The sequence below is a fragment of the Moschus berezovskii genome, chromosome 5 (assembly GCF_049115385.1).
Source record: "Moschus berezovskii isolate FMDL1 chromosome 5, NW_MosBer_1.0, whole genome shotgun sequence".
Lineage (NCBI taxonomy): Eukaryota > Metazoa > Chordata > Mammalia > Artiodactyla > Moschidae > Moschus > Moschus berezovskii.
Genome location: NC_142464.1, coordinates 32,793,838 through 32,818,685, shown reverse-complemented (window position 1 = coordinate 32,818,685; position 24,848 = coordinate 32,793,838). Strand labels below are relative to the sequence as shown.

At 39.4% G+C, this 24,848-nt stretch overlaps 1 protein-coding gene across 1 annotated transcript in view; it reads right to left on the bottom strand.

The window, feature by feature from the left end:
- Positions 1–7,444: 7,444 nt before the first annotated feature.
- Positions 7,445–24,848, bottom strand: part of LOC129561913 (all-trans-retinol dehydrogenase [NAD(+)] ADH4) — a 48,010-nt gene continuing 30,606 nt past the window's right edge. The window contains exons 5-9 of the mRNA XM_055434773.2: positions 23,453–23,684; positions 18,048–18,308; positions 13,444–13,579; positions 12,256–12,394; positions 7,445–7,469 (exon numbers count right to left, since the gene is read on the bottom strand). Of these exons, the coding sequence (XP_055290748.2) occupies positions 7,445–7,469; positions 12,256–12,394; positions 13,444–13,579; positions 18,048–18,308; positions 23,453–23,684 (793 nt within the window). The remainder of the gene's footprint in view (positions 7,470–12,255; positions 12,395–13,443; positions 13,580–18,047; positions 18,309–23,452; positions 23,685–24,848) is intronic.

Below are 24,848 nucleotides of genomic sequence, written 5' to 3'. Positions count from 1 at the left end.
TCCCCATCCCATCCCGCAGGGTTGTCCCAATGCACTGGCTTTGAGTGCCCTGTCTCATGCATCGAACTTGGACTGGTCGTCTCTTTCACATATGGTAATGTACATGTTGCAATGCTATTCTCTCAAATCGTCCGACCCTCGCCTTCTCCCTTAGAGTCCAAAAGTCTCTTCTGTATATCTGTGTCTCTTTTGCTGACTAGCATATAGGGTCATCATTACCGTCTTTCTAAATTCCATATATATGCATAATATACTGTACTGGTGTTTTAAAATGATAGCCATTCTGAATGGTGTGAGGTGGTACCTCTTTGTGGTTTTGATTTGCATTCCTCTAATAATTAGTGGTGTTGAGCATCTTTTCATGTGCCTGTTGACCATCTGTATTTCTTCTTTGGAGAAATGTCCATTTAGATCATGAAGACTTTTATTTTTAAGGTCAGGTTCTGAAATTTTATTATAGAACCTGCTTATAAGCAGGCCTATAAAAAGAATTTTATTGATGGAAATGGAGAAAGGGATAAAAATGTTATTTAATAACAGTAAAATAAGGAGGCTATTGTTTTCCTTCTTCTATTTTTATTTTTACTTTTTGGCCATATTGTGTGGCCTGCAGGATCTTAATTCCCTGACCAGGGATAGAACTTGTGTCCCCCTGCAGTGGACGTATGGAGTCTTAACTATTGGACCACCAAGAAAGCCTCTCCTTTTTCATTATTAAATGCCTAATGTACTTACAAATTCTTTCTAAAAAGACCTTGAAACTTCAGAGAAGAAAAATGGTCTATCTTCGGGTTTGAGTGGTAGAATAAGTGCATTTTGGCTTAATAGCATTCCAGAGAGGAAATATTTAGGGCTTTTACACAGTTCAATATTTTTCAACAATGGAGATGACTGACTAAAGAATATATGAATATAACCTGGATTTAATGGTGTATTATTCAGAATAGGTCTTTCTCAGACTGCATATGGAGTATCGAGTTTAAGAATACTTAGCAATATGTAATTAGTAATAAAGAGGACATGGTGGTAAGGGAGAAAGAGGTGTGTCAGGCGGCTTCAGCTAGCAGAGGGACTGAATTTTGTGATGCTCTAGAGAACAGAACTAGGGAGGCAAACTTTAGTTTTAGCCATAAGGAAAAATTTGACCTCTCTGCAAAGCACTTAAAGAATAATTAAAAATGGCCTTGCCTTTAAAAAGCTGTGGTCCAATTAAGGAAACAATTCCATTCACCGTTGCAAAAGAATAAAATACTTAGGAATATATCTACCTAAAGAAACAAAAGACCTATATATAGGAAAGTATAAAACACTGATGAAAGAAATCAGAGAGTACACTAATAGATGGAGAAATATACCGTGTTCATGGATTAGAAGAAGAATAAATATTGTGAAAATGAATATATTACCCAAAGTAATTTATAGGTTCAGTGCAATCCCTATCAAGCTACCAATAGTATTTTTCAGAGCTATAACAAATAATTTCACAATTTGTATGGAAATACAAAAAAACCTCAAATAGCCAAAGCAATCTTGAGAAAGAAGAATGAAACTGGGGGAATCAACCTGCCGGACTTCAGGCTCTACTACAAAGCCACAGTCATCAAGACAGTATGGTACTGGCATAAAGACAGAAATATAGATCAATGGAACAAAGTAGAAAGCCCAGAGATAAATCCATGCACTTATGGACACCTTATCTTTGACAAAGGAGGCAAGAATATTCAATGGAGACAAGACAATCCCTTTAACAAGTGGTGCTGGGAAAACTGGTCAACCACTTGTAAAAGAATGAAACTTGAACACTCCCTAACACCATACACAAAAATAAACTCAAAATGGATTAAAGATCTAAATGTAAGACAGACCAGAAACTATAAAACTCCTAGAGGAGAACGTAGGCAAAACACTCTCTGACATAAATCACAGCAGGATCCTCCATGACCCACCTCCCAGAATATTGGAAATAAAAGCAAAAATAAACAGATGGGACCTAATTAAAATTAAAAGCTTCTGCACAGCAAAGGAAACTCTAAGCAAGGTGAAAAGACAGCCTTCAGAATGGGGGAAAATAATAGCAAATGAAGCAACTGATAAAGGATTAATCTCCAAAATATACAAGCAACTCCTACAGCTTGATTCCAGAAAAATAAACAACCCAATCAAAAAATGGGCCAAAGAACTATACAGACATTTCTCCAAAGAAGACATACAGATGGCTAACAAACACATGAAAAGATGCTCAACATCCCTCATAATCAGAGAAATGCAAATCAAAACCACTATAAGGTACCATTTCATGCCAGTCAGAATGGCTGCTATCCAAAAGTCTACAAGCAATAAATGCTGGAGAGGGTGTGGAGAAAAGGGAACCCTCTTACACTGTTGGTGGGAATGCAAACTAGTACAGCCACTATGGAGAACAGTGTGGAGATTCCTTAAAAAACTGGAAATAGAACTGCCATACGACCCAGCAATCACACTCCTGGGCAAACATACCGAGGAAACCAGAATTGAAAGAGACACATGTACTCCAATGTTCATCGCAGCACTGTTTATAATAGCCAGGACATGGAAGCAACCTAGATGTCCATCTGCAGATGAATGGATAAGAAAGCTTTGGTACATATACACAATGGAGTATTACTCAGCAATTAAAAGGAATACATTTGAATCAGTTCTAATGAGGTGGATGAAACTGGAGCCTATTATACAGAGTGAAGTAAAACAGAAAGAAAAACACCAATAAAGTATACTAACGCATATATATGAAATTTAGAAAGATGGTAACGATAACCCTGTATGCGAGACAGCAAAGGAGACACAGATGTATAGAACAGTCTTTGGGACTCTGTGGGAGAGGGTGAGGGTGGGATGATTTGGGAGAATGGCATTGAAACATGTATATTATCATATGTGAAATGAATTGCCAGTCCAGGTTCAATGCATGATACAGGATGCTCGGGGCTGGTGTACTTGGATGACCCAGAGGGATGGGATGGGGAGGGAGGTTGGAGGGGGGTTCAAGATGCGGAACACATGTACACCTGGGGCAGATTCATGTCAATGTATGGCAAAACTGATACAATAATGTAAAATAATTAGCCTCCATTTAAAATAAATAAATTAAAAATAAAAAAAATCTGTGGTCCAGTGATACTTTTGAAGACTCAGATTAAATAATGCACATGAAAGTACTTTTAAAAATGTCAACTATGATATATGTGAAAGCTTCTGTTGTCTCCCTGAATTCTTTTTTCAAAGGAAGTGTGTGAAAGTGTTAGTTTTAGTTGCTCAGTCGTGTCCGACTCTGTGACCCCGTGGACTGTAGCCTGCCAGGCTCCTCTGTCCACAGAATTCTCTAGGCAAGTATACTGGAGTGGGTTGCCATTTCCTACTTCAGGGAATCTTCCCAACCCAGGGCTTGAACCCCGGTTTCCCACATTGCAGGCAGATTCTTTACCATCTAATTCACCAGGGAAGCCCATTTTCTCAAAGAATATAGATGGAAAAATATTAAAGAAACAAACACCAGAGGGCATTGTGGTAGCGTTTAGAAAACAATGACTGTCCAAGACTTTTGAAGATAGTTAATATATCTTAAACAATCATTTTGTTTCCTTCTAAGAAGTGATGGTATTGCTTTTATTCAGGTATTATTCTCCCCGTTAACTAGCATTCCTAAAGATTTCTAATAATTTCAGGTCACAATATCCTTAAAAAAACACACCTGTGTATCTTACTATGTTAGAGAATGCAAACCTTTACCTGGTGGATTTTTTGTTTCATATTTTTCTTTTGGAGGGGTCAAGTTCCATTTCAGTTTTGTTTCAGTGGCTTTGTACCCTAGAAATACTATTACTTGTATTGCCCCTAGTATTTCAAAAAGTAACATTTTAGGGAATTTTCTGGTGGTTGGTCCAATGATTAGGACTTAGAGCTCTCACTGCTGGTTAGATCCCACAATCCAAGAGGCACAGTCAAAAAAAAAAACACAAAAAACAAAAAAACAAAAAACCGGTAACGTTTTGGAGAGGGATGAATTGAGAGTTTGGAGCTAGCAGATGCAAACTATTATATGTAGAATGGATAAACAATAAGGTCCTATTGTATAGCACAGGGAAATATATTCAGTATCCTATAATAAACCATAATGAAAAAGAAAAAAAATTTAAAGTAACATTTAAAAAGTAACAGATGACCATTAGAGCTGTCAAGAAAACCATACAGTTGTTCAGTAGTTTGCAGATTAGTTTCTATGCCTGTAAAGTGCAGTTTTTAAATGGAAGCTTTCTGCATATTAGCAAATGAATTATTGTTGCATTATTTTTATTGTTTCTGGAGTATTCTGTAAAAACTGCATTATTTCTTACTTTAAGAGAGATCTATTTGGGTAACTTAAACATTTGATGTACATTTTGGAGAATTGTACTATTTAAATTCACTAGGAATTTCAGTTGGGGACCTGGATGAGAAAAAAGGCCTTTGCTGCTAAAGGAATGATAATGGTTAAGCCTTAAACCCCATACATATCACCCTGAGTTTTCACTGATTTCATAAATATTCCCAGCAACTTTGTTAAAAAAATGAGACTTTCTTTCGTTTTTCAATTCAGAGAAGCAGACATGGAAAAATAGAAGACTGATAGAGGCAGGGATGGTGAGCAGGAGTGTTTGGAGAGAGAGAGGGAAACTACTGCCTCATAGCTTAGTTAACTGTTATTAATTTACTAATTAACTTTATTAGTTAATTTTAATTAATTAATATCACTAATTAAAAATAATAGTCATATTGGCTATTCTAAGTTATTAGGGTTAGATTGGAGAAGGAAATGGCAACCCACTCCAGTGTTCTTGCCTGGAGAATCCCAGGGATGGGGGAGCCTGGTGGGCTGCCGTCTGTGGGGTCACACAGAGTCAGACACGACTGATGTGACTTAGCAGCAGCAGCAGCAGCAGGGTTAGATTTGCGTTTCTCTATATATGAAAAAAAAGAAGTGTATAGAAATGTTTTGGAAAAATTTCATTCAAAAGGTCCGATACAAACTATTCAGAGACTTGTTGAAGGAGGAAACAGACAGAACAGGCTCCATCTTGAAAGCAGGACTCCATCTTGGGCTGGACTGTGGACTTTGAGCTATATGCCCAGTGTCTATGGAAACGACATACCAACTGGAAAACCAGACCGCCCATATGGAAGAGCCCAGAGCTCATACCTAGACTCTCCATCACCTAAAAGAATACCCTAATTATTTGTCTAACCAAATGGAATCATAAATTCTATTATGCTTATTGGGGTATGACCACAGGCCTATTGATAATTGTCCACTGTTAACTACCTAGGCTTAAGGCATATGAATCATGGATTAACTTTGATTATATCTTTCTTTTCCTTTGTTCAGACTAGTTTCAGGGAATTTGGGGAGGTAGGTTTGGGCGGGTACACTTAGAGTATATAAGTTTTCACAAAAACTGGTCAGGGTCCTTGGCTAAGAGAAGACTCTGCCTTGGGCCCGCCAGTGTAATAAACTGCACTCTGCTATCTGCATTGTCCTTCTGAGTGAGTTTGTTTCCTAGAACGCGTGGCTACAACATTGTGAGGATAAATTTTGGTATCAGACAACATGTATCCATTGAGCATTTCTAATAGAAGTGTGGATTCAAGGATTGTTCTACCTTTAAGGAGTTTACCACGGAGAAGGCAATGGCAAGCCACTCCAGTACTCTTGCCTAGAAAATCCCATGGACGGAGGAGCCTGGTGGGCTGCAGTCCATGGGGTCGCTAAGGGTCGGACACGACTGAGCGACTTCACTTTCACTTTTCACTTTCACACATTGGAGAAGGAAATGGCAACCCACTCCAGTGTTCTTGCCTGGAGAATCCCAGGGACGGGGGAGCCTGGTGGGCTTCCGTTTATGGGGTCGCACAGAGTCGGACACGACTGAAGTGACTTAGCAGCAGTAGCAACAACAAGGAGTTTACCAACATAAACTTGAAAATAACAATGGAAGAAGCTGCATGCGATAAGATTTCACTAAAGACACTAAGAGCCAAAGGAGATCAGGGAATAAATACAGCTTGGTGGCTGCCAAGATCTGAGAGGAGGTGGGTCTCAAGCTAGACTGAGGAAGCCAAGGACAGGAGGGCAGGGCATGAGGAGAAAGAACAGAACTAACTAGGGATTAGCATGAGAAAGGCCAGCCACACATGGGGTGCGTCCTATCCCCCACAATGCCAACAAAGGGGTCTTTACAGATGGATTAACTGGCTTCTATTTCTAATGAAAGAGAATTTAAATAAACAGAAATATAAGTTTCTACTTTGAGATATTACTACCTTCCTCAGCCAAAGCGTAAGAGAAGTTTATCTTCTCTCAGAGTTCAGTGTGTGGTAAACGTTAAAAAAAACCCAAACTGGTAGATTTCAGAAATTATGCTAAACTGAAAAAAAATAGTCTTTGTTACTCTGATCTGAATTATTATCTATCTTATTCTTAAACTGTCCATTGTAAAATCTGTTAGTATAATAGTTTGAAAACTCTCATTTTGCTTTTCAGATAAATCTTATTGTCTATTATGTCTTGCAACTATTAATAGCTTTATTTACATTTATAATAAGTACATTGTTCTTTGTCATTTCTAGTTGAGTATAGAAAACAGATTAATACAAATTATTAATAGATTATTTAGTACAAATTTAGTAAATGTTCACATTGTACATTGTGATAATTATGAAAGAAAAAAAGGGGGCTTATTTAATAAAAATGGAAATTAGCGAGTACATTTTCTTAAAAAAATCTTTATATATATATATGTATATGCTCATTTATACAGTTTCTGATATCCCACTGTTTATAGTTCGCAGTGGTGAAGTGGAGCTAAGAGAAATTAACAGGTATTAAAATTACTTAGCAGCTAATTAAGGAAGAGTAGCTTGTTACTTATTGTAAATTGCATTACATACATGATGTACATTTTAAAGATATATGTATCTTATTACAGTCTACATATCCATAATGATTTTTTTTCTGGTAAAAAGCTTTTTATTATGGAAAAATTTAAACATATACAACAGTAGAGAGAGCAGTATAATGAAACCCCATATATTTATCACCCCACCTAAAAAATTATAAACATATAGACAATATAGTTTTATTTATGACCCCTTCATTCCCCACTTCCAGCTCTCCAGAACTAGTTTTAAACAATGCCCAAACATCATATGACTCTATTCATAAACATATCAACTATCATAGTTATTTAACATAGGAAATATTGATATATTTTATAGATACAAATGCTATAATCTTTATAACTATTTAATATTGGGTGTTAACTGTAAATGTCTGTTTAAATTCATGGCTATCATTATTCATCATATCAGGTAATGGATTAACCAGACAGGTTCAGATTTAGTCGGCTTGTATTCAAAATTGTTCCTGGTGGTGTCAAAAGAGCAGGACTGTCCGAATGCTGTTAATAATAATAAAACAACAGTCAGTATAATTTTCATGGTAAATTTCACCAAAACCCACAAATAATTTTTTTGTTTGTTTCAAGATTCAATTTAATATTTCTGTATAGACACCTACTTCACTAAGCCTAATTTCTTTTATCTTGTCATCCACTTCCATTCATGACATTACTAATATTTCATATGGTGTTAGTAAGCTGGGGAAAAATTGGGCACCCTCACTCGACTTGGGGCAAAGTTCTTGTTGCCCACTGGTGTTATAGAGAAGTAGAGCACTCCACTACAGGAGACTGTAGTGCGATTTTCGTCTTGGGGTAACTGTTCTTGGCTTTCCTGTAGCTTAGAGAAAACTGGGCATCAAAAAAATGAGTGGTTGATGTGTTGGAATGCTGCTTTCGGAGAATTCAAAGATTTCTACTCCTTCAATATATAGAAGCTTCTCCTGGACCTTACTGTTGGAGCTGTGAAATCCCAGGCATCAGCGGGTTGCCAGCATACATAGTGTTTTCACCCAGGACCTGCAGCTACATCTTCCGATGGTAGGAGAAATTTTGTGGCCTTTCTGCACCATAAGTCAGGGTCACTGCACCTTAAGAGGCCAACTGGGTGTTGTGTTCCCTCCACTTCCATGCTACTATGCAGTTGGGATGGCAGGAGGGTCTAACCTCAATTGTACTTCCTGTTCCTGTATGGTATCAGCATACCTGAATGTGTCAGCATCTCCTGGGGAGGCCCATCCTCTGCCTTCTCTTTTGCCACTTTTCTAGCTGTGTGGGCAGTCAACTAGTTTTCTTGGTGACCCAGGGGGATGCAGGAGACCTCATTCAGGTGGTCTACCCCTCGGCCTCCATTCTACCACTGATTATAAGGACTACATGGTATAGTGTGGGAGTCTTGCCAAGGTATTGGTAAAGTAGTGCAACATTTTCCATTTGGCTGCTACTTAGTAGTCCTTGTGGATATATTCCATGACTGAGAAAAAGAGTGCTGGAGGAACTGTGAATGCCAGTAAGGCTCTAAAGTGAAAGTGAAAGTTGCTCAGTCATGTCCGACTCTTTGCAACCCCATGGACTGTAGCCTGCCATGCTCCTCTGTCCATGGAATTCTCCAGGCCACAATACTGGAGAGGATAACTGTTCTCTTCTCCAGGGGATCTTCCCAACTCAGGGATCAAACCCAGGTCTCCCACATTGCAGGCATATTCTTTACCATCTGAGTCACTAGAAAAGCCCAGTAAGGCCCTAAATCCTAATCCAACTCCTAATGTGATGAATACTACTTACAGGGTTATTGAGATTGTACAAGATATTGTGGGGCTTACACACTAAGTTACTCTGTGTAGCTTAAAGAATAATGCTTATTTTTCCTTTTTTTTTCCTCTAGAAAATCTTCACTTGGCAATAGCTAGGAAGTAAAGCAACTTTATGTATGTATGGATTAGTTTCAGGTTAGCTCCTAATCACTGTTAGGATCCCAGAAAAAGACTGAGTGAAGTCAAGATATTAGGACAAGTGTGGACAGGGAGATACCCTATAAAAAGGAAGGAAGGATAGCCCAGGAAGAGCAGAGAGTGGGGAGGGACTCATGAGAAGGAGCAGAGTGCAGATAGTCATAAACAGAACTCAAAGATCCCTGGAGGGGTGGCTCAGACAGAGCCCACACATTCCACCCCTGTGCTTTTGTCATTCGCTGGACTTCTGTTCATGGATTTGTTTTGCAGAAAGAGCTCTGCAACTTTAAAATAGAGGTCTAAAAGCAAGGGCTATGACAGATAGTTATGGTCATTGTCAGTACTCACAGATAATTAGAAACATTTGGAAAAAGAACTACCTCTACCTAACTCTTAAAACACCACCATGTGTGCAATGTTACAACTCCATTGCAAGCACAATTTTCTGGCAGAGTCTACTGCCTCCTGGAAGAGCAGAGGCCTTTGCCAACCTGTAGAACTTGTCTGAACTTGATGTCTCTCTCATTGGGCTTGCCATTACTCTTGATACAGAAGATGTCTTATGTGGCCAATTCAGTATAGCTCAGGGGTGTCCAGGTCTCTGACTTTGATGTAGTTTGATGTATTTCTTGTAGTATTCTGGATTCAGATCTTCATCCATAGGCTCCTCTGTGAGTGTTTTACAGCACTGGACAGCTGCATGTCCAACGTGAAGGCCTCAAGGTAGAGGTATACACTTTCACCCACTTGATAATGAATGACATGCTTGGTGACTGAACTGTAGGGAACTTGGCCATCCAGGTGCTCAAGCTGCTCTGTGATCTTGGGAATTTCTTGTTGTCTCATTTCAGTCAGATAAGCACAGCTTGTGTAGACTTTTTACTTTTCCTCCATCAGCTGAGTTTTTGGAGGGAACTCAAATCTCTCATAGTCATAATCATACCACTGACAGAAATTTCTCAACCTTTACTTTGCTGTGAATGTATGAAAAGCTACATGTCCTCCCATTTGCCTACTAGGAACAGCTCCAAGAGGTCTGGTGTGATATCATCCAGTTACTGTCTGCACTGAATGCACTTCAGAGGGTGGGTCTTGGAGGACACCACTGTTTTAGTTTGAGCTGTTTTTTCTTTTTCTCAGTTGGGTCTTTGGATGTAGTTTTACATCTCTTCTCCTCTCTGCTGGCACTTTAATCTTGGAGTTGCAGTTTCCAGAATTTTTCATCCTTATCTTTGTAATGAGAAACTTGTGATTTTATTCTTTCAGGTTATTTTTCTTCAGGTCTCTGGCAGCTAGAATGTTTGGGTTGTCTTCTGTGTTTCTTTCCATCTTTCTATCTCCTTTATCCATTTCAGCCTGAACTTCTGGTTCTGTGTAGCTCCTCAGATTTCTGTTTAGGTATTGGTTCTTTTCTTGACTTCTAAATCTCTTCATCTCTTTGTTCTTCCATTTCCAAGTGTGTTTATGGGTTTTACTCTTTCTGGTTCTTCTGCAGCGAGTAGTCTAGCAACTGGTTCTCCGATGTGACTTTATGTCTTTTTCCTCTTGGTTCTTTTCTTCTTCATTGACAAAACTGTCCAATTTTGGTCTTTCAATTTCTTCCTCAGGTCTCCTTATGAAATGAGATATGATGGTGGTCTGTCCACTAGTTTGCCTTATAATCCTGGGTAAGCCTAAACTTTCTTTCTCCTCAGACTTGCTTTTCCTAGGTATACAAAGTTTAGAAACTAGTTTGGGGGACTCGTTTTCCTCTGCTGTTCTCATTCTGCAGTCTTTACCACTTGTTTTCTAGACATCCATTCATTTCCCAACTGAAAGCCTGAGCTCTGTTCTCCAAGGACAGATCTTTATATGAAAAGGATTTGATTTTACCCAAGTAGCCCTCCACTGATAATTCTTTATGTAATTTACATAGTCACATAACTGCATCTTTATTTCTATTTGCAGAAGTTCATGCAAGAGATTCAGTTTCTTCTTCACACATTCCTTTTCTGTTAAGCTATCTGAAAACACAGGGAGTCTGCTCTCAAACTGCAAAGAAAATCATCTTCGCCTCCTTTATTGAAGTTCCTTTTGATACGTTGCAGTGAACACATTTGCAAATTAGGAAGTTTATGTAGTAGAGATATTTTCTTAGGTTTCTTCCCCGGGAAATATCCTGGGTCTTCACACTGTGGACCCATTTTCTTCTTTTTGCAACATTTATTCTCTGCTTCAGATTCCTGTCATTTAACTGTATGGTTTTCCCCTGCCTCTTTTGTGATATATTTTCTTTTTGTTGCCTTTTTGCATTTTCTCTATTCAATACTGTTCCTGGTGTTTTGTCCTTTGCTCCCGTTGACCAATGCTGTGGTTATTTTAACCAAAATCATTGATCCTAGTCTTGCTCCCCAGTTTCTAGGGATCCCATAATTGGGACACTTTTATAAATCAGTTGTTAGGGTCTATGCCAAGAGAGCACAATATAGCTGAAATTGTAGGCTTGAATTACTTACAGGATACCCATGACAAACCTAGAAAATGAGAGAGTTGGGACATCCTTGAAGTATTGGACATCTGCCCGCCACAGCTCACATTTTCTTGGTTTTCATTTGAATCTGATAATGAAGGACCTGGAGTGGGCCTTCTATGTCAATTGCAGACCACAGTGATTCCAGATCCAGGGCAATAATGTACCAAAGGAACCTGACATTATAATCTAGAAATCACTCTCTCTCCAGAGTAGCCCCAACTGAGTTAAAAATTGTTTATGAAGGGGAAAATGTGTGTCAGTTTATACCATCACTCTATTTTGGAACACTGTATGGAAATCAACTCTGAATATTCATTGGAAGGACTGATGCTGAAGCTGAAGCTTCAATACTTTGGTCACCTGATGTGAAGAGCTGACTCATTGGAAAAGACCCTGATGCTGGGAAAGATTGAGGGCAGGAAGAAAAGTGGGTGACAGAGGATGAGATGGTTAGATGGTGTCACTGACTCAGTGGACATAACTTTGAGCAAAGAGAGAGTGAGTTAGTGAAAGAGAGAGAAGATAGTGAGAGACAGTGAAAGACTGTCTGGGAGACAGTGAAAGACAAGGGAAGCCTAGTGTGGTGCAGTCCATTGAGTCACAAAGAATCAGACATTACTTAATATACTCCATGTATACTATGGAGATAGAGTAGGAAGCTTTTCTTTTTTCCAAATGGCCACTACTTAATCTTTTAAGGGTTTTGAGTACTTCTGATAATGTGGAAAGTGTCAAAAAAGACAAACTGGTTAGTTTTCAACATCAAATAAAAATAGAATCATTGTAAAGATTTTTCAGACTGCTCACTCATCTGGTAATTTACCTTTTTCCTTGGTACATTAGGTCAAATGCCTCATTGACTTTGTCAAAAGGTAGGGTATGGGACACCAATGCATCCAAATCCAATTTCTTATTCTTGTAGTCAGCAGCCAGCTTTGGAACAGAAGTGACACTTTTCCAACCTGTAATTGCCCAAAATGTCAAATAAACACATGGGTCTTGACATGAAGGTATAGTTTCACCAGTGTTTGTCAAATGAATGAAATTTTTAGGTCAGATATGGGTTGTTTCAAATAGATTATCCCCCTGCCATCTTAAAAATTTTTTTTTGTATTTCTAATCTATTACATTTTTTCTTCAAGAGAAAAATTCAATATTATTTTCTATTTCTAGATAAGGAATTATCTCAGTTTGATCCAAGTCTACTTTTTGTTCACCTATGTTGGTCTATTTTAATGTAAATTGAATTTTAATTTGAAAATTACAGTTATCCTTCTATAAAAATTCTGTTTACTTTCAAGTAACCAATAGAATAAATAGCTTTCATGTAGTCTTCAGATATGTTCTGCTGCTAAGTCACTTCAGTCGTGTCCGACTCTGTGTGACCCCATAGACGGCAGCCCATCAGGCTCCCCCGTCCCTGGGATTCTCCAGGCAAGAACACTGGAGCGGGTTGCCATTTCCTTCTCCAATGTGTGAAAGTGAAAAGGGAAAATGAAGTCGCTCAGTCATGTCTGACTCGCAGCGACCCCATGGACTGCAGCCTATCAGGCTCCTCCATCCATGGGATTTTCTAGGCAAGAGTACTGGAGTGGCTTGCCATTGCCTTCTCCTCTTCAGATATGTTCTAGGCACTCGATATTTAAAAAAATAATTTTTCTTTCCTTTCAGTAACCTTCATTATGATAATTTGAGTACTACTGTGAAGAAAAACAGAGAAGGCAATGGCAAGTCACTCCAGTACTCTTGCCTGGAGAATCCCGTGGATGGGGGAGCCTGGTGGGCTACAGTCCATGGGGTCGCTACTAGTCGGACACGACTGAGTGACTTCACTTTCACTTTTCACTTTCATGCATTGGAGAAGGAAATGGCAACCCGCTCCAGTGTTCTTGCCTGGAGAATCCGAGGGACAGGAGAGCCTGGTGGGCTGCTGTCTATGGGGTCTCACAGAGTCGGACATGACTGAAGTGACTTAGCAGCAGCAGTGAAGAAAAAAGAAACAAAAACTGACCACCAAAGCTTGTTCCAGTTAGAGTACGGCCCATTAATAGCTCCACTGCAGAAACATTCAATCCATTGTCACCAACGTTTACTCCAATGATAGTGCATACTCCCCAACCTACTGTTACACTGTCCAGGGCTGCTCTCTGGAAGGTCAAACAAAAAAAGATTAGCTGAGTAGGTAGAAAAGTAGAACATGAACTGCAATGTGAGTGTGTTCAATTCTTCAGGGAAAATTTACACAATTCTGCATTATGACCTGATTGTCATAATATAGATTGAGACTTGAGGCACTTATGTTCTGTTTCAGATAGCACATCCAATAAAATTCTGAACGTCATCAGAAATGATATTTAAACAAAACAACATATTTTACTCTGTTTAATACCACAGTTATGCTGAACCTATAGTGTATTTCATTGTATGTCAAGAAAAATACACATACATGAAGTTAAGGAAAGCTCTATAGACGATATTGTAAACTCGAGTCAACAAGTTTTTGACCATTTATAATGGAATATGCAAAGATATTTGCAATTCCAGAGGCTTAGGATCCAAATTAAGTCATGATGAGAGAGTGAATAAGTAAATATGAGGCATATACTGTAAACTTAATAGATCTCAATGTAGGATAAATTAAAAGAAATGCTATTTAAAACAGAAGACAAAACTGTTAAACAGAAAATGACAGTGGCTGCTGCCCATGAAACATTTCATCTGCTTCCCTATTGTTTTTAGCTCTGCTGCAGTTACAAAGAGTCATGTGACTAGTTCTGGGCTACAGGCCAAAGTGATGTGTGCCATTCCCTGGCCAAAATGGAAAAGCCAGTGGGCAACCTGCCAGCTATCCCTTCTGTTCTAACAACCAAGAGAACCTCGTGTTAAGATTGTAAAGCCATAAATTAGAACTTCCTTCATTGCTAAGTCACCACATGGAAAACAGGGACCCAGAGGATTTGCACTGATCTTTGCATGAGAGAAGAAAAAATATTGTTACCTTAACCCACTGCAGGTTTGGAGTTAATATGACATGCCAAGATTGAAAACATAAGTTTAAGAAAAATGTAAACTTGTGGATGGCCATTCCACATAGAAACTCTGTGGTATAGTTGAACATTTAAAACTCTTTCGAGACTGATGTTATAGAAGGAAAGTATAATTTACCCCATGTCCTTTGCCATGCGTGCTCAGTCGCTCAGTTGTGCCTGACCCTCTGTGACCCCATGGACCATGGCCCGCCAGGCTCCTTTGTTCATGGGATTCTCCAGGCAAGAATACTGGAGTGGGTTGCCGTTTCCTTCTCCAGTGATAAAGTATGAAGTGAGTGAAGTGAGTAAAGTGAAGTCACTCAGTCGTGTCCGACTCTTTGTGACCCCATGGACTGTAGCCTACCAGGCTCCTCCGTCCATGGGATTTTCCAGGCAAGAGTACTGGAGTGGGGTGCCATTTTCTTTTCCTTTGCCATAGTACGTGGTCAACTTGATTCTCACTTGTCGAGGTGACTTTTATGTCTACAGAAGTTCCACTAGAAATACTGTTCCTTTTCATCACTGATCACTATACGAAAGAAGCAGTCTAAAGTACAGTATATTCTCTCCCTCTTCTCTCGCTGTCTCTGTCTGTCCTACTAGGGATGGAAAATGACCTAGAACTTTTAGAATGTGTTTTGAAACCTTTATTTGAATATGTGTTTATTTATAGTTTTGAAAATTTTTAACATTTCTAAATAGCAACTCTTTTACTTTCTACGCTTCTTGTATTGCAGATGCATTTTTATTTAATGCATATTGTACAGAAGAACCCACCAAGAGAGGAAAACAACACAGGCACTGCTTGTTACCTTAAGGGAGCTGCTTAGATTATTCCCATTTTGGGCTTGGCTGTGCCATGTGGCTTAGGGATCTTAGTTCGCTGGCCAGGGATTGAACCTGTGCCCTCTGCAGTGAAAGTGTGGAGTCTTAACCACTGGACTGCCAAGGAACTCTCCTCTTTATTTTTAAATTTAATGTCTTTCCTATTGCCCTTTTCTCCATTTCTGAGCTTTTCTCCAAGCAGGGAATTGACCTTCATAAATATGACTTAGTTAAATGGGTATCATATGCAAATATAGGGTTTTATTTATAGTCTCTGATAACTTTTGATGAGAATTATTTTTAATTCTCAAAATCTTATAAAATTGTCCATTACTGTAAATTTCTAATTGTTTTGTTGGGTTTCTTAGGCTGCTTTAGAGCATTAGAAGTCATCAGAATCAAGTTCATACCCATTACTGGAATGTCTTCCACAACCTAGAAATTTAGCTTTCCTTTCCCTTGGTGGAAGGGTAGGCAGCTCATTTTTTTTGTGGTTAAATAAACCCATCTCTTTTTATTTGGATTCTCTAGTGTGATTCTGTTCCATAATTTAAAATACATTTCTTGGTGTAATAAATAATAATGGAACCTGAAAGATTTAGATCAGTGGTCCTCAGCTTGAGAAACCTGTAAAAAATATTAGTACCTTGGTCCCCAGTGCATGAGAATATCCTAGGTATGGGTCTATTCGTTGACACTGAAAAAAAACTCCCCAGATACTTCTAAAGTATAGCCAGTTTTGAGAATCTCAGTACTAGAAAAATCAGCTTAAATGGGCTGAATTTCAGTGTTTGTGAAACATGTGAGCTGTGGGAAATGGAGGAATGGATGTGGCACATTGCAGTCCTCAGGTTCCAAGGACAATTAAAAAAGTAGGGCCTGAAGCTTTGGATGCCAAGGAGCAGTGCAGGACAAGGAGCCCTCCCTGCATGAATTTCAGTAATAGCATTTATTGAGTCCTTCCCAGGTGGTGCAGTGGTAAAGAATCTGTCTGCCAATGCAGAAGACATGGGTCGGGAAGATCTCCTAGATGAGGAAATGGCAACCCACTCCAGTATTCTTGCCTAGGAAATCCTATGGACAGAGGAGACTGGTGGGCTACAGTCTGTGGGGTCACAAAGAGTCAGACAGGACTGAGCAACTGAACATATAGTCGCATACGCTTATTACTGGCCAGATCCTCTCTTAAGCAGTCACACTATTTGCAGTGAAACCATTCTGAGAGGAAAGACCCAGGAAGGGCAGCCTATTGCTGTCAGCAGCTCTTCCCAATTTCCATTCTTTACTGGGAAAGACATGTCAGGTGAGAACTGAGGAGAAGAATCAGCAAAGCCTGCTCCTGGGAGACTGAAGTACAGAAATGCATTCTTTATAGCCTCCCAGCGCCCAGTTGTGTCTGCCTTTTTTCGACCCCTGGTGTTCAGGTGGTAAAAATCTGCCTGCAGTGTGGAGACTCAGGTTCAATCCCTGGGTTGGGGAGATCCCCTGGAGAAGGAAAAGGTGACCCGCTACAGTATTCTTGCCTGGGAAATTCCATGGACAGAGGAGCCTGGTGGGCTATAGTCCATGGGGTCATAAAGAGTCAAAGACGACTGAGTGACTGACATACACACACACTTTGCAACCCTGTTGACTGTAGCCCACCAGGCTCCTCTGTCCATGGAATTTCCCAGGCAAGAATACTGGAGTGGGTTGCCCTTTCCTTCTCTGGGGATTAAATCCTCATCTCTTGTGTCTCCTGCATTGGTAGGTGTGTTTTTACCACTCGTGCCACCTGGAAAGCCTCTCCTTAGAGGAGAGTTTTCGGAGCCAGGCTGAGTGAAGGTATAAATAAAAAGGAATAGAGTCATAACTATTAATAGTTCACAGTTCTCACTAATGAAAAAAGACTCCATAGGCAGAAAATTTAGTTGATTATTTCTCTAGTCATCTTGTTAACAAAATTCTTCCTAATGGTATCTTTGAGCAAATATGCATTAGGCGAGTGAACTGAACTGAACTGAACTGAAGGCTGTACACTCTGGAAGCTAACTAATCCCTATGTTGCTTGTTGGCTCTTTATCCCATTTTTTGGAGCAGAACAGACAGGACTAGAGGTGTGGATCTGCAATCATGCAGTTGCTCAGGACCCTGCATTTAGAAGGGCCCTCCTTTCCTATCCTGAGAGGAGAAGAAATCTGTATGAATCAAAATTGTAGTGTTTAGGAAAAAAGGATTTAGATTTAATTTTGCAGCTTGTTGATTTTTTAATTGAAAATTTCACACATAATTTGGACCTAATTCTGCAGCCCGTTTACTTAGATCTGATGGACAGAACTGGCTTGTTTGCAGGTTGCTAACCTCTCCTGGCTGTACTTTAATGTGAGAGTGGATACCTTTGGCTGTTAGGAGGGACACCAGTCACCCTCTTTATTCCCTCTTCTAGGACTGCCTTTTCTTTTTCCCTCACTTCTCATAGGCACAATTCTTTTATAAAGATTTAATTTCTAAGTTTTCTTTTAATGTTTTTTTGCTGAATTTCATGTGAAAGAATAAACAAATGTTAATAACATTAATATTAAGTAGTAATTAGCAATATAACTAAAAATTAATTACATGTTATGTAACATATAATGGCATCTAATATATTAATAAGTATTGCTTATATAAACTTAACTTATATATACATAAATATTAATATTAAATATAAACATAATATATTTTCAATGTTAATTATGTCAATAAGCAATGTTTATTATATTCTATTATAAAAAATACATACCATTATTTTAGCTCCTCCTACACATTCAAAGGCAAAATCCACACCTCCATTGGTCATTTCAATGATGACTTCTTGAATGGGTTTGTCTAGGTCTTTAGGATTGAGGCAGTCAGTGGCTCCAAGGGCTTTGGCCTTTGTAAACTTCTCACTGTTGATGTCAATAACTATGATTCGGGAAGCTCCTGATGCTTTACAACCCATTACAGCAGAGAGACCAACACCTCCTAGGCCAAAGATGGCACAGATAGAACCAGGTGTGACCTGCAGGCAAGAACATTATAAATTAACTTTTCAAGCAGCTGGTCCCATTTTTTGAAAAAGGGACAGAGTGAAGTGGGAGCAAAAAAAGGGACAGAGTTAAGTAGGGGCAGGAACAGATAGATAAAATCCTGTCTGTTGTAAAACTAAATGATATAGCTAAATGGGGGAAATTTGGCAATGTGAAAATGTATGAATCACTGGCTAAATCTGAAGAAACATTTGAAGGCTATTAGAATTATCAGCTCATAATTCTACAAACCCAAGTAAAAATCGTTCTCTTGTCTTCCTTTTCCCTTTAGTGTTATGAGAACAAAAACTGAAGCCCACACATTTTAAAGGGCTTATTGGTTTCTTTTTTAAATAGATCTTCCCTGGTGGCTCAGACGGTAAAGCGTCTGCCTACAATGTGGGACACCTGGGTTCAATCCCTGGGTCGGGAAGATCCCCTGGAGAAGGAAATGGCAACCCACTCCAGTATTCTTGCCTGGAAAATCCCATGGACGGAGGAGCCTCGTAGGCTACAGCCCATGGGGTAGAAAGAGTTGGACATGACTAAACAACTTCACTTTAAATATGCATTAACTTGATCATCCCAAATCATCACTTCATTCAAATAGAACAAAGAAGGTATGTCTTTGCATGGTATTGAAGGATTTTTATTATCTTGGTCCGATACCTTTCAACTTCTTCTCCATAATAATCCCAGTACTACAACAACAGCCAAATGTTGCAGTTTTCTTTCCCCATGTCTTAGTTCATGCTGTTCCCTCAGCTTGATGTGCTTTTCACCTTATTTTTAGTTAAAATATAACCTATATGTCTAGACCTAACTTAAATCGCACTCTACCCTTGAAATGTTTCTTGATTCTACAATTAGAAATTAGTACCCACCTTTTTGCTTTTTCTATATCATATAATTTAAAATTAGTTTTGAATGATTTTGTGTGTATGCACATGGACTAACATCTTTGAGGGCATATAATCTTTCATATTGATATCAAGGAGTCCTCTGTATGTTTTGTCTTTAGTAAATATTTGTTATATTGAATTCAACAGAAATATAATATGTGAGATGACAAGGAAAGCTGCTGCAGCTGGAATATGTTATTTTGTAGAGTGGTATAGTGGGAAAAGGAGATCAGTCCTGGGTGTTCATTGGAAGGACTGATGCTAAAGCTGAAGCTCCAATACTTTGGCCACCTCATGCGACGAGTTGACTCACTGGAAAAGACTCTGATGCTGGGAGGGATTGGGGGCAGGAGGAGAAGGGGACGACAGAGAATGAGATGGCTGGATGGCATCACCGACTCTGTGGACATGAGTTTGAGTGAACTCCGGGAGTTGGTGATGGACAGGGAGGCCTGGCATGCTGTGATTCATGGGGTTGCAGAGAGTCGGACACGACTGAGCGACTGAACTGAACTGAACTGAACTGATAGTGGGAAAAATACTATACAGCATTCAATTAATATTTTCCAGTGGTGATAAGAAACTGTTAGAATTAAAAGCTTAAACCCAAGAGAAAGAGAAAATGTGTCCAGGAAAAGTCCTTGATATATTCTAATTTGAAAACAAAACCATTAAGGAAAGAGAGACTATTTTACTTTAGTTTATATGTCATACTAGACATGCATACACTGGCTTTTGCCACTCAGTGAAAAAGAATATATATATTTTGCAAATATTCAGAATACTGTTCTATACATACTATGTAATCTTTACTATGATACTGTGGCATTAGTATATTTCCAAATATATTTCTCCAGCGACTGTTATAAAGTTTGCCAATAAGTCTAATTGGAAGTAGACATGCATTTTTCTCATTGAAGCAATGTTGTACACAGTTGTTGTGCATAGCTCACAACAGTGTATAAACTGAATACACTGTACCAATTGTATTATACAACTGGACACCTGTGTTGTAAAAGTGTCTTTAATTGCAGGTTGGGGTAGGGGGATCATTATAAAAGTCTTGTTTGTTTTTTTGTGTTAGTTGCTTAGTCATGTCTGACTCTATACAACCCCATCGACTGTAGCCCACCAGGCTTCTCTATCCATGGGATCTTCCAGGCAAGAATACTGGAGTGGATTGCCATGCTCTCCTCCCAGGGATCTTCCCGACCCAGGGATTGAAGCCCAGTCTCCTGCATTGCAGGTGGACTCTTTACCATCTGAGCCACAAGGGAAGGTTATAAGGTATCAGTTCAGTTCAGTTCAGTCGCTCAGTCATGTCCGACTCTTTGTGACCCCATGAATCACAGCACGCCAGGCCTCCCTGTCCATCACCAACTCCCGGAGTTCACTCAAGCTCATGTCCATCGAGTCGGTGATGCCATCCAGCCATCTCATTCTCTGTTGTCCCCTTCTCCTCCTGCCCCCAATCCCTCCCAGCGTCAGAGTCTTTTCCAGTGAGTCAACTCGTCGCATGAGGTGGCCAAAGTATTGGAGTTTCAGCTTTAGCATCAGTCCTTCCAATGAACACCCAGGATTGATCTCCTTTACAATGGACTGGTTGGATCTATAACCCCACTTAAAAATAGAGCTTTAAATAGTGTATGATTATCTATCTACAGACAACACTCTTAGGATATTTTTATGCTTTCAAAGATCTCTATGAAATGTAATTAATTTGGCAATAAAGGATACAAACAGATTGAAAAGAACAAGGAGTTCTGGTGATGCTGGGGGAATGGTCCTTAATAATTAATCAGAGTTATTGCATCACTTTTCTTCTCAGAGGTAAATTAAAAATTATTCAAGCTCTTGCCTTTTGTCTAGATTACTGACAATTCACTTCTTTTTACTTGCTCCTATCAAATTTATTTCTCTTTTTTGAGTATCTCTTGAGGTGGATTAGCTGTTCTTTAACAGCAGCAAGAACAGATTCTGGGAATTTAGGTAAGCTTTGACTAGATTTAAAAGAAAATTATGGCTGAATCTCAAGGGTTAATATCCCTGAAGAAAGACTACAGTGATAGAAGGTGATAGTCAGCATGGAGTCCAGAAAAGGGCAGGGTGAAAAGGTAGCTATGGTGGTGGTGGTCCTGGTGATTGTAGCAAAGAGCAGTAATTCTTTCCTGTGTCTCCAGTGTTATCTAGAGGAAAACATGCCTTGGCTGCCAGGGTCACATCAGCTCTTACCTCCACCCAATGAACAATACCCTTCCTGTAGGAGCCTTCAGATTATAGTTTGACTTCCCATATAGTCTTAAATTTTTGCTGTAATAAATGAATGAATGAATTTTTAGAAAGAGATAATATAATAAGAACCAAGAATAGCATCCCTATCTGCTTGACTGATATAATTCTGAACAAAAAGTTGTATCTTGATATTTTGGCTACTAGTTCAGCTTTTTATTTTGGTTAGGCTGACTTCATTTTCTTGACACTGAACTATGTAATCTTATAAAAAAGGATAGTTGGATTGCAAAGCTGAGGACCAAGCCTCACCAAGATGTTTTAAGGGTTACATATGAACCTGGCTTTATTCATTCACTTGCTGAAAACTTTCCAAGCTCATACTATGTGCCAGGCACAAGGCTAGGCTCTGGAGCCATCACAATGAACAAGAGAGAATTCTTGTCCTTATGGAGCAAATCATCTAATAGGAAGGAGAAGTAAGTGGGAAATATCTCTATAGTGTGATAAGAAGGAAGAAAGGGATAAATATACTTTAGGGGAAACTGTGAGGGATGCCCATAGCATTCCTGGGAGGATGGAGTAGGTTTCCAATGGGAAGTGACAAATAAATGGAGTCAGACAGAAGAAGTGGGGGAGCTTTCCAGGCAGTGTTGGGGGGAGCCAGGTATGAAAAGTCTAGAAGTCACATTTAGAACCCAGAGACTGGGGGTCAGGCCCAGGGGAACAGCGAGCCATGAAAGGAAATAGAATGACTAGTATATTGAAGGAAAAGGGGAATAATTAAAGGGGAATGAAATCTCCAGATTTTGTTGTTTAGGAAGACCACTCTGGTTGCATTTTGCTGTTTAGAGTTAAGGGATAAAGACTGATGTCAAGGAGGTTCAAATAAGGAGGTCACCAGTATTCTCACCTGGGATATGGCATGGAGAGAGGAGCCTTGTGTACTACAATCCATGGGGTTGCGAAGAGTTGGACACAACTTAGCAACGGAGCATGCAAAATCCCACAGAAATGGTGGAGTGGGGTTTGAACCTTCATGTGCCTGACTCTGGCAGCTCTGTTTTCTCTCAGCCTCCTGAAGCTCAGAATGAGGCCCTTGAAATAGGCAGAGAGCTAGCGCTAGTGGATGAATGGAGAGAGGGAGAGAGGGTAACTAAGGACAGGAAGACAAGAAAGATGGATAGTGTGCTCAGATCTGCCCGTGGGGGTGCACTTGGAGGCAAGGGGGTGGGTTCATCTATCCGGGGTACTGCATGGGGACAGTGAGGGTGGCCTGGGGACCAGCTTCTAAGGTGGCACCAAAGGGAAGAGGAAGTGGGAGTGGATGGAAGGGGAGCCTTTCCTTGCAGGCAGGCGGTACAAATTTAAAAAAAAAAAGAAAAAAAAGGAGGTCGTTTGAAGCATCCAAGTGATAGTGACATCTCTCTAGTCAGTTGAAGAGCTTTGTAAAAGCTTCTAAATTCTAACATGGCGTTTCAGGGACGCATCTTGCCACCATCAGAGCTGCCATCTGAGACTCTCCCTTCAAGCCACAAAGGGGCAAAGTGAGACGCAGAGATGAATTACTACATTTGAGAAAGAGAAATCTGCTGCATCAGGGAGAAACTAGGTAGCTATATGGGTGTAGTTTCTGTTGTCTCTTGACTGGGTCTGCTCTCCCGGACAAGGGACATATTTAGGGGACATGTTTAAGCAGACTGTACTTAAATCAGGGATAGTCAATAATCTAACATACTAGTAAAGGAAAGGAAATGACCTAGGTGCCAACTATATGCTAGCCTCTGGGCCAGATGTCTTACATATATAATATGATTTAATTATCCCCACAATTATTTGTAGTAGATGTTACAGTAGAGAGAGAGGAGTGGAGAGGTTAAATATCTTGCCTAGAATCACAAAGGTAATAAATGACAGAGCCAGTTTTTGAAGATAAATCTGGCTGCTTTATCATGCTGCCTCCCAGTAATATCTATCTTACACAGCCTGGTGATTAACCAGTTTACCTTGGCATTGTTGATGACAGCCCCATAGCCAGTTGAAAATGCACATCCAAGCAGACAAACTCTCTCTAAATTGGCATCGTCATCTAGTTTGGCAAGGTTGATATCTGAGACCACAGTGTATTGACTGAAGGTACTGGTCCCCATGAAATGGTAAATTGGTTTTCCTTTGCAGGTAAACCTGCTAGTTCCATCTTCCATTAATTTTTGATCACCCATAGGATTTTTAAAATGCCTAGGGAAAAAAAGATACAAAAAAGGGAAAGTTGATGGACAACTGATTACTTTCCTGAAAAAAAGTACCTACCTGCTCCCTGATGCAAGCACCTACCCTCCCCACTTTGGACTATTTTCAAGTAAATCTCAGACATCACTGTTTCATCTGTAAATATTTCAGTATGTGTCTCTAAAAGATTATTTTAATTCTACAGATTTCATTTGGTTGGTATGTCTCTTATGTCTCTCTTGATTTATAGGTTCTCACCCTACCCCTTGTTTGTTCCCCTGCAGTTTTTTTCTTGAATAGTTATTTGTCCTACAGAATTTTCTTCACTTTAGATTTTTCTGATTATGTTCCTGTAATCTCGTTTAACATATTTCTTCATCGCTGTATTTCCCCTAAACTAGTATTTTTGATCTAAATGCTTGATCTGATTCAAATTTTATGTTTTTGTAGGAATATTGCTAAAATAGTGTTGTGTGTTTTCACCTGGAGGCATGTAATAGCTTATCTCTTTGTGATGCTAGAAAGAACTGATGGTCATTTTCAAAATCTGTTATTTCATTAGAGGTTTGCAAAAGGGTCTATTCATTTTTTGAATATCTGCAACAAACCTGTGAAGTAGGTATTATTATTGTCTCCTTTTTATAGAGGAGTAAATTGAGGCACAGTATGGGCAGAAGAGCCTGGAGAGCTATGGTCCATTAGTTGCAAAGAGTCTGACACTGCTGTAGTGACTGAGCACACATGAATGCATAGATATGAGTAGTAAAATTTTAACTTCTGGAATAACTAGTTTCAATTAGCATTAAAGATAAATATATCATTTCTATAGTCTAAGTAAAAAATAAGCAATTAAGATTTTTGACTCCAGACCCAGACTGCCTAGGTTCAAAATCGAGCTCCAATCTGAGCTCGATGGCCTTGGAATAAATTACTGTGACGCATTGCATTTCTCTCTCATCCTCTGTAGAAGTAAGAGAGTAACAAGCAGGTAGGGATCTGAAAATCAATCTGGGATGCCAGAGATGGTACATCTCTACCCCTGGTGCATGGTACATCTCCACCCCGCCTCGGTGGTAAAACCAGGAGGGACAAGTATGGTGCCTGTGTCAGTAAGGGACAGACTAAGTCGGACCAGGGAAGGAAAGCTTTGGTGGAAAGTCTGTCTACACCCCT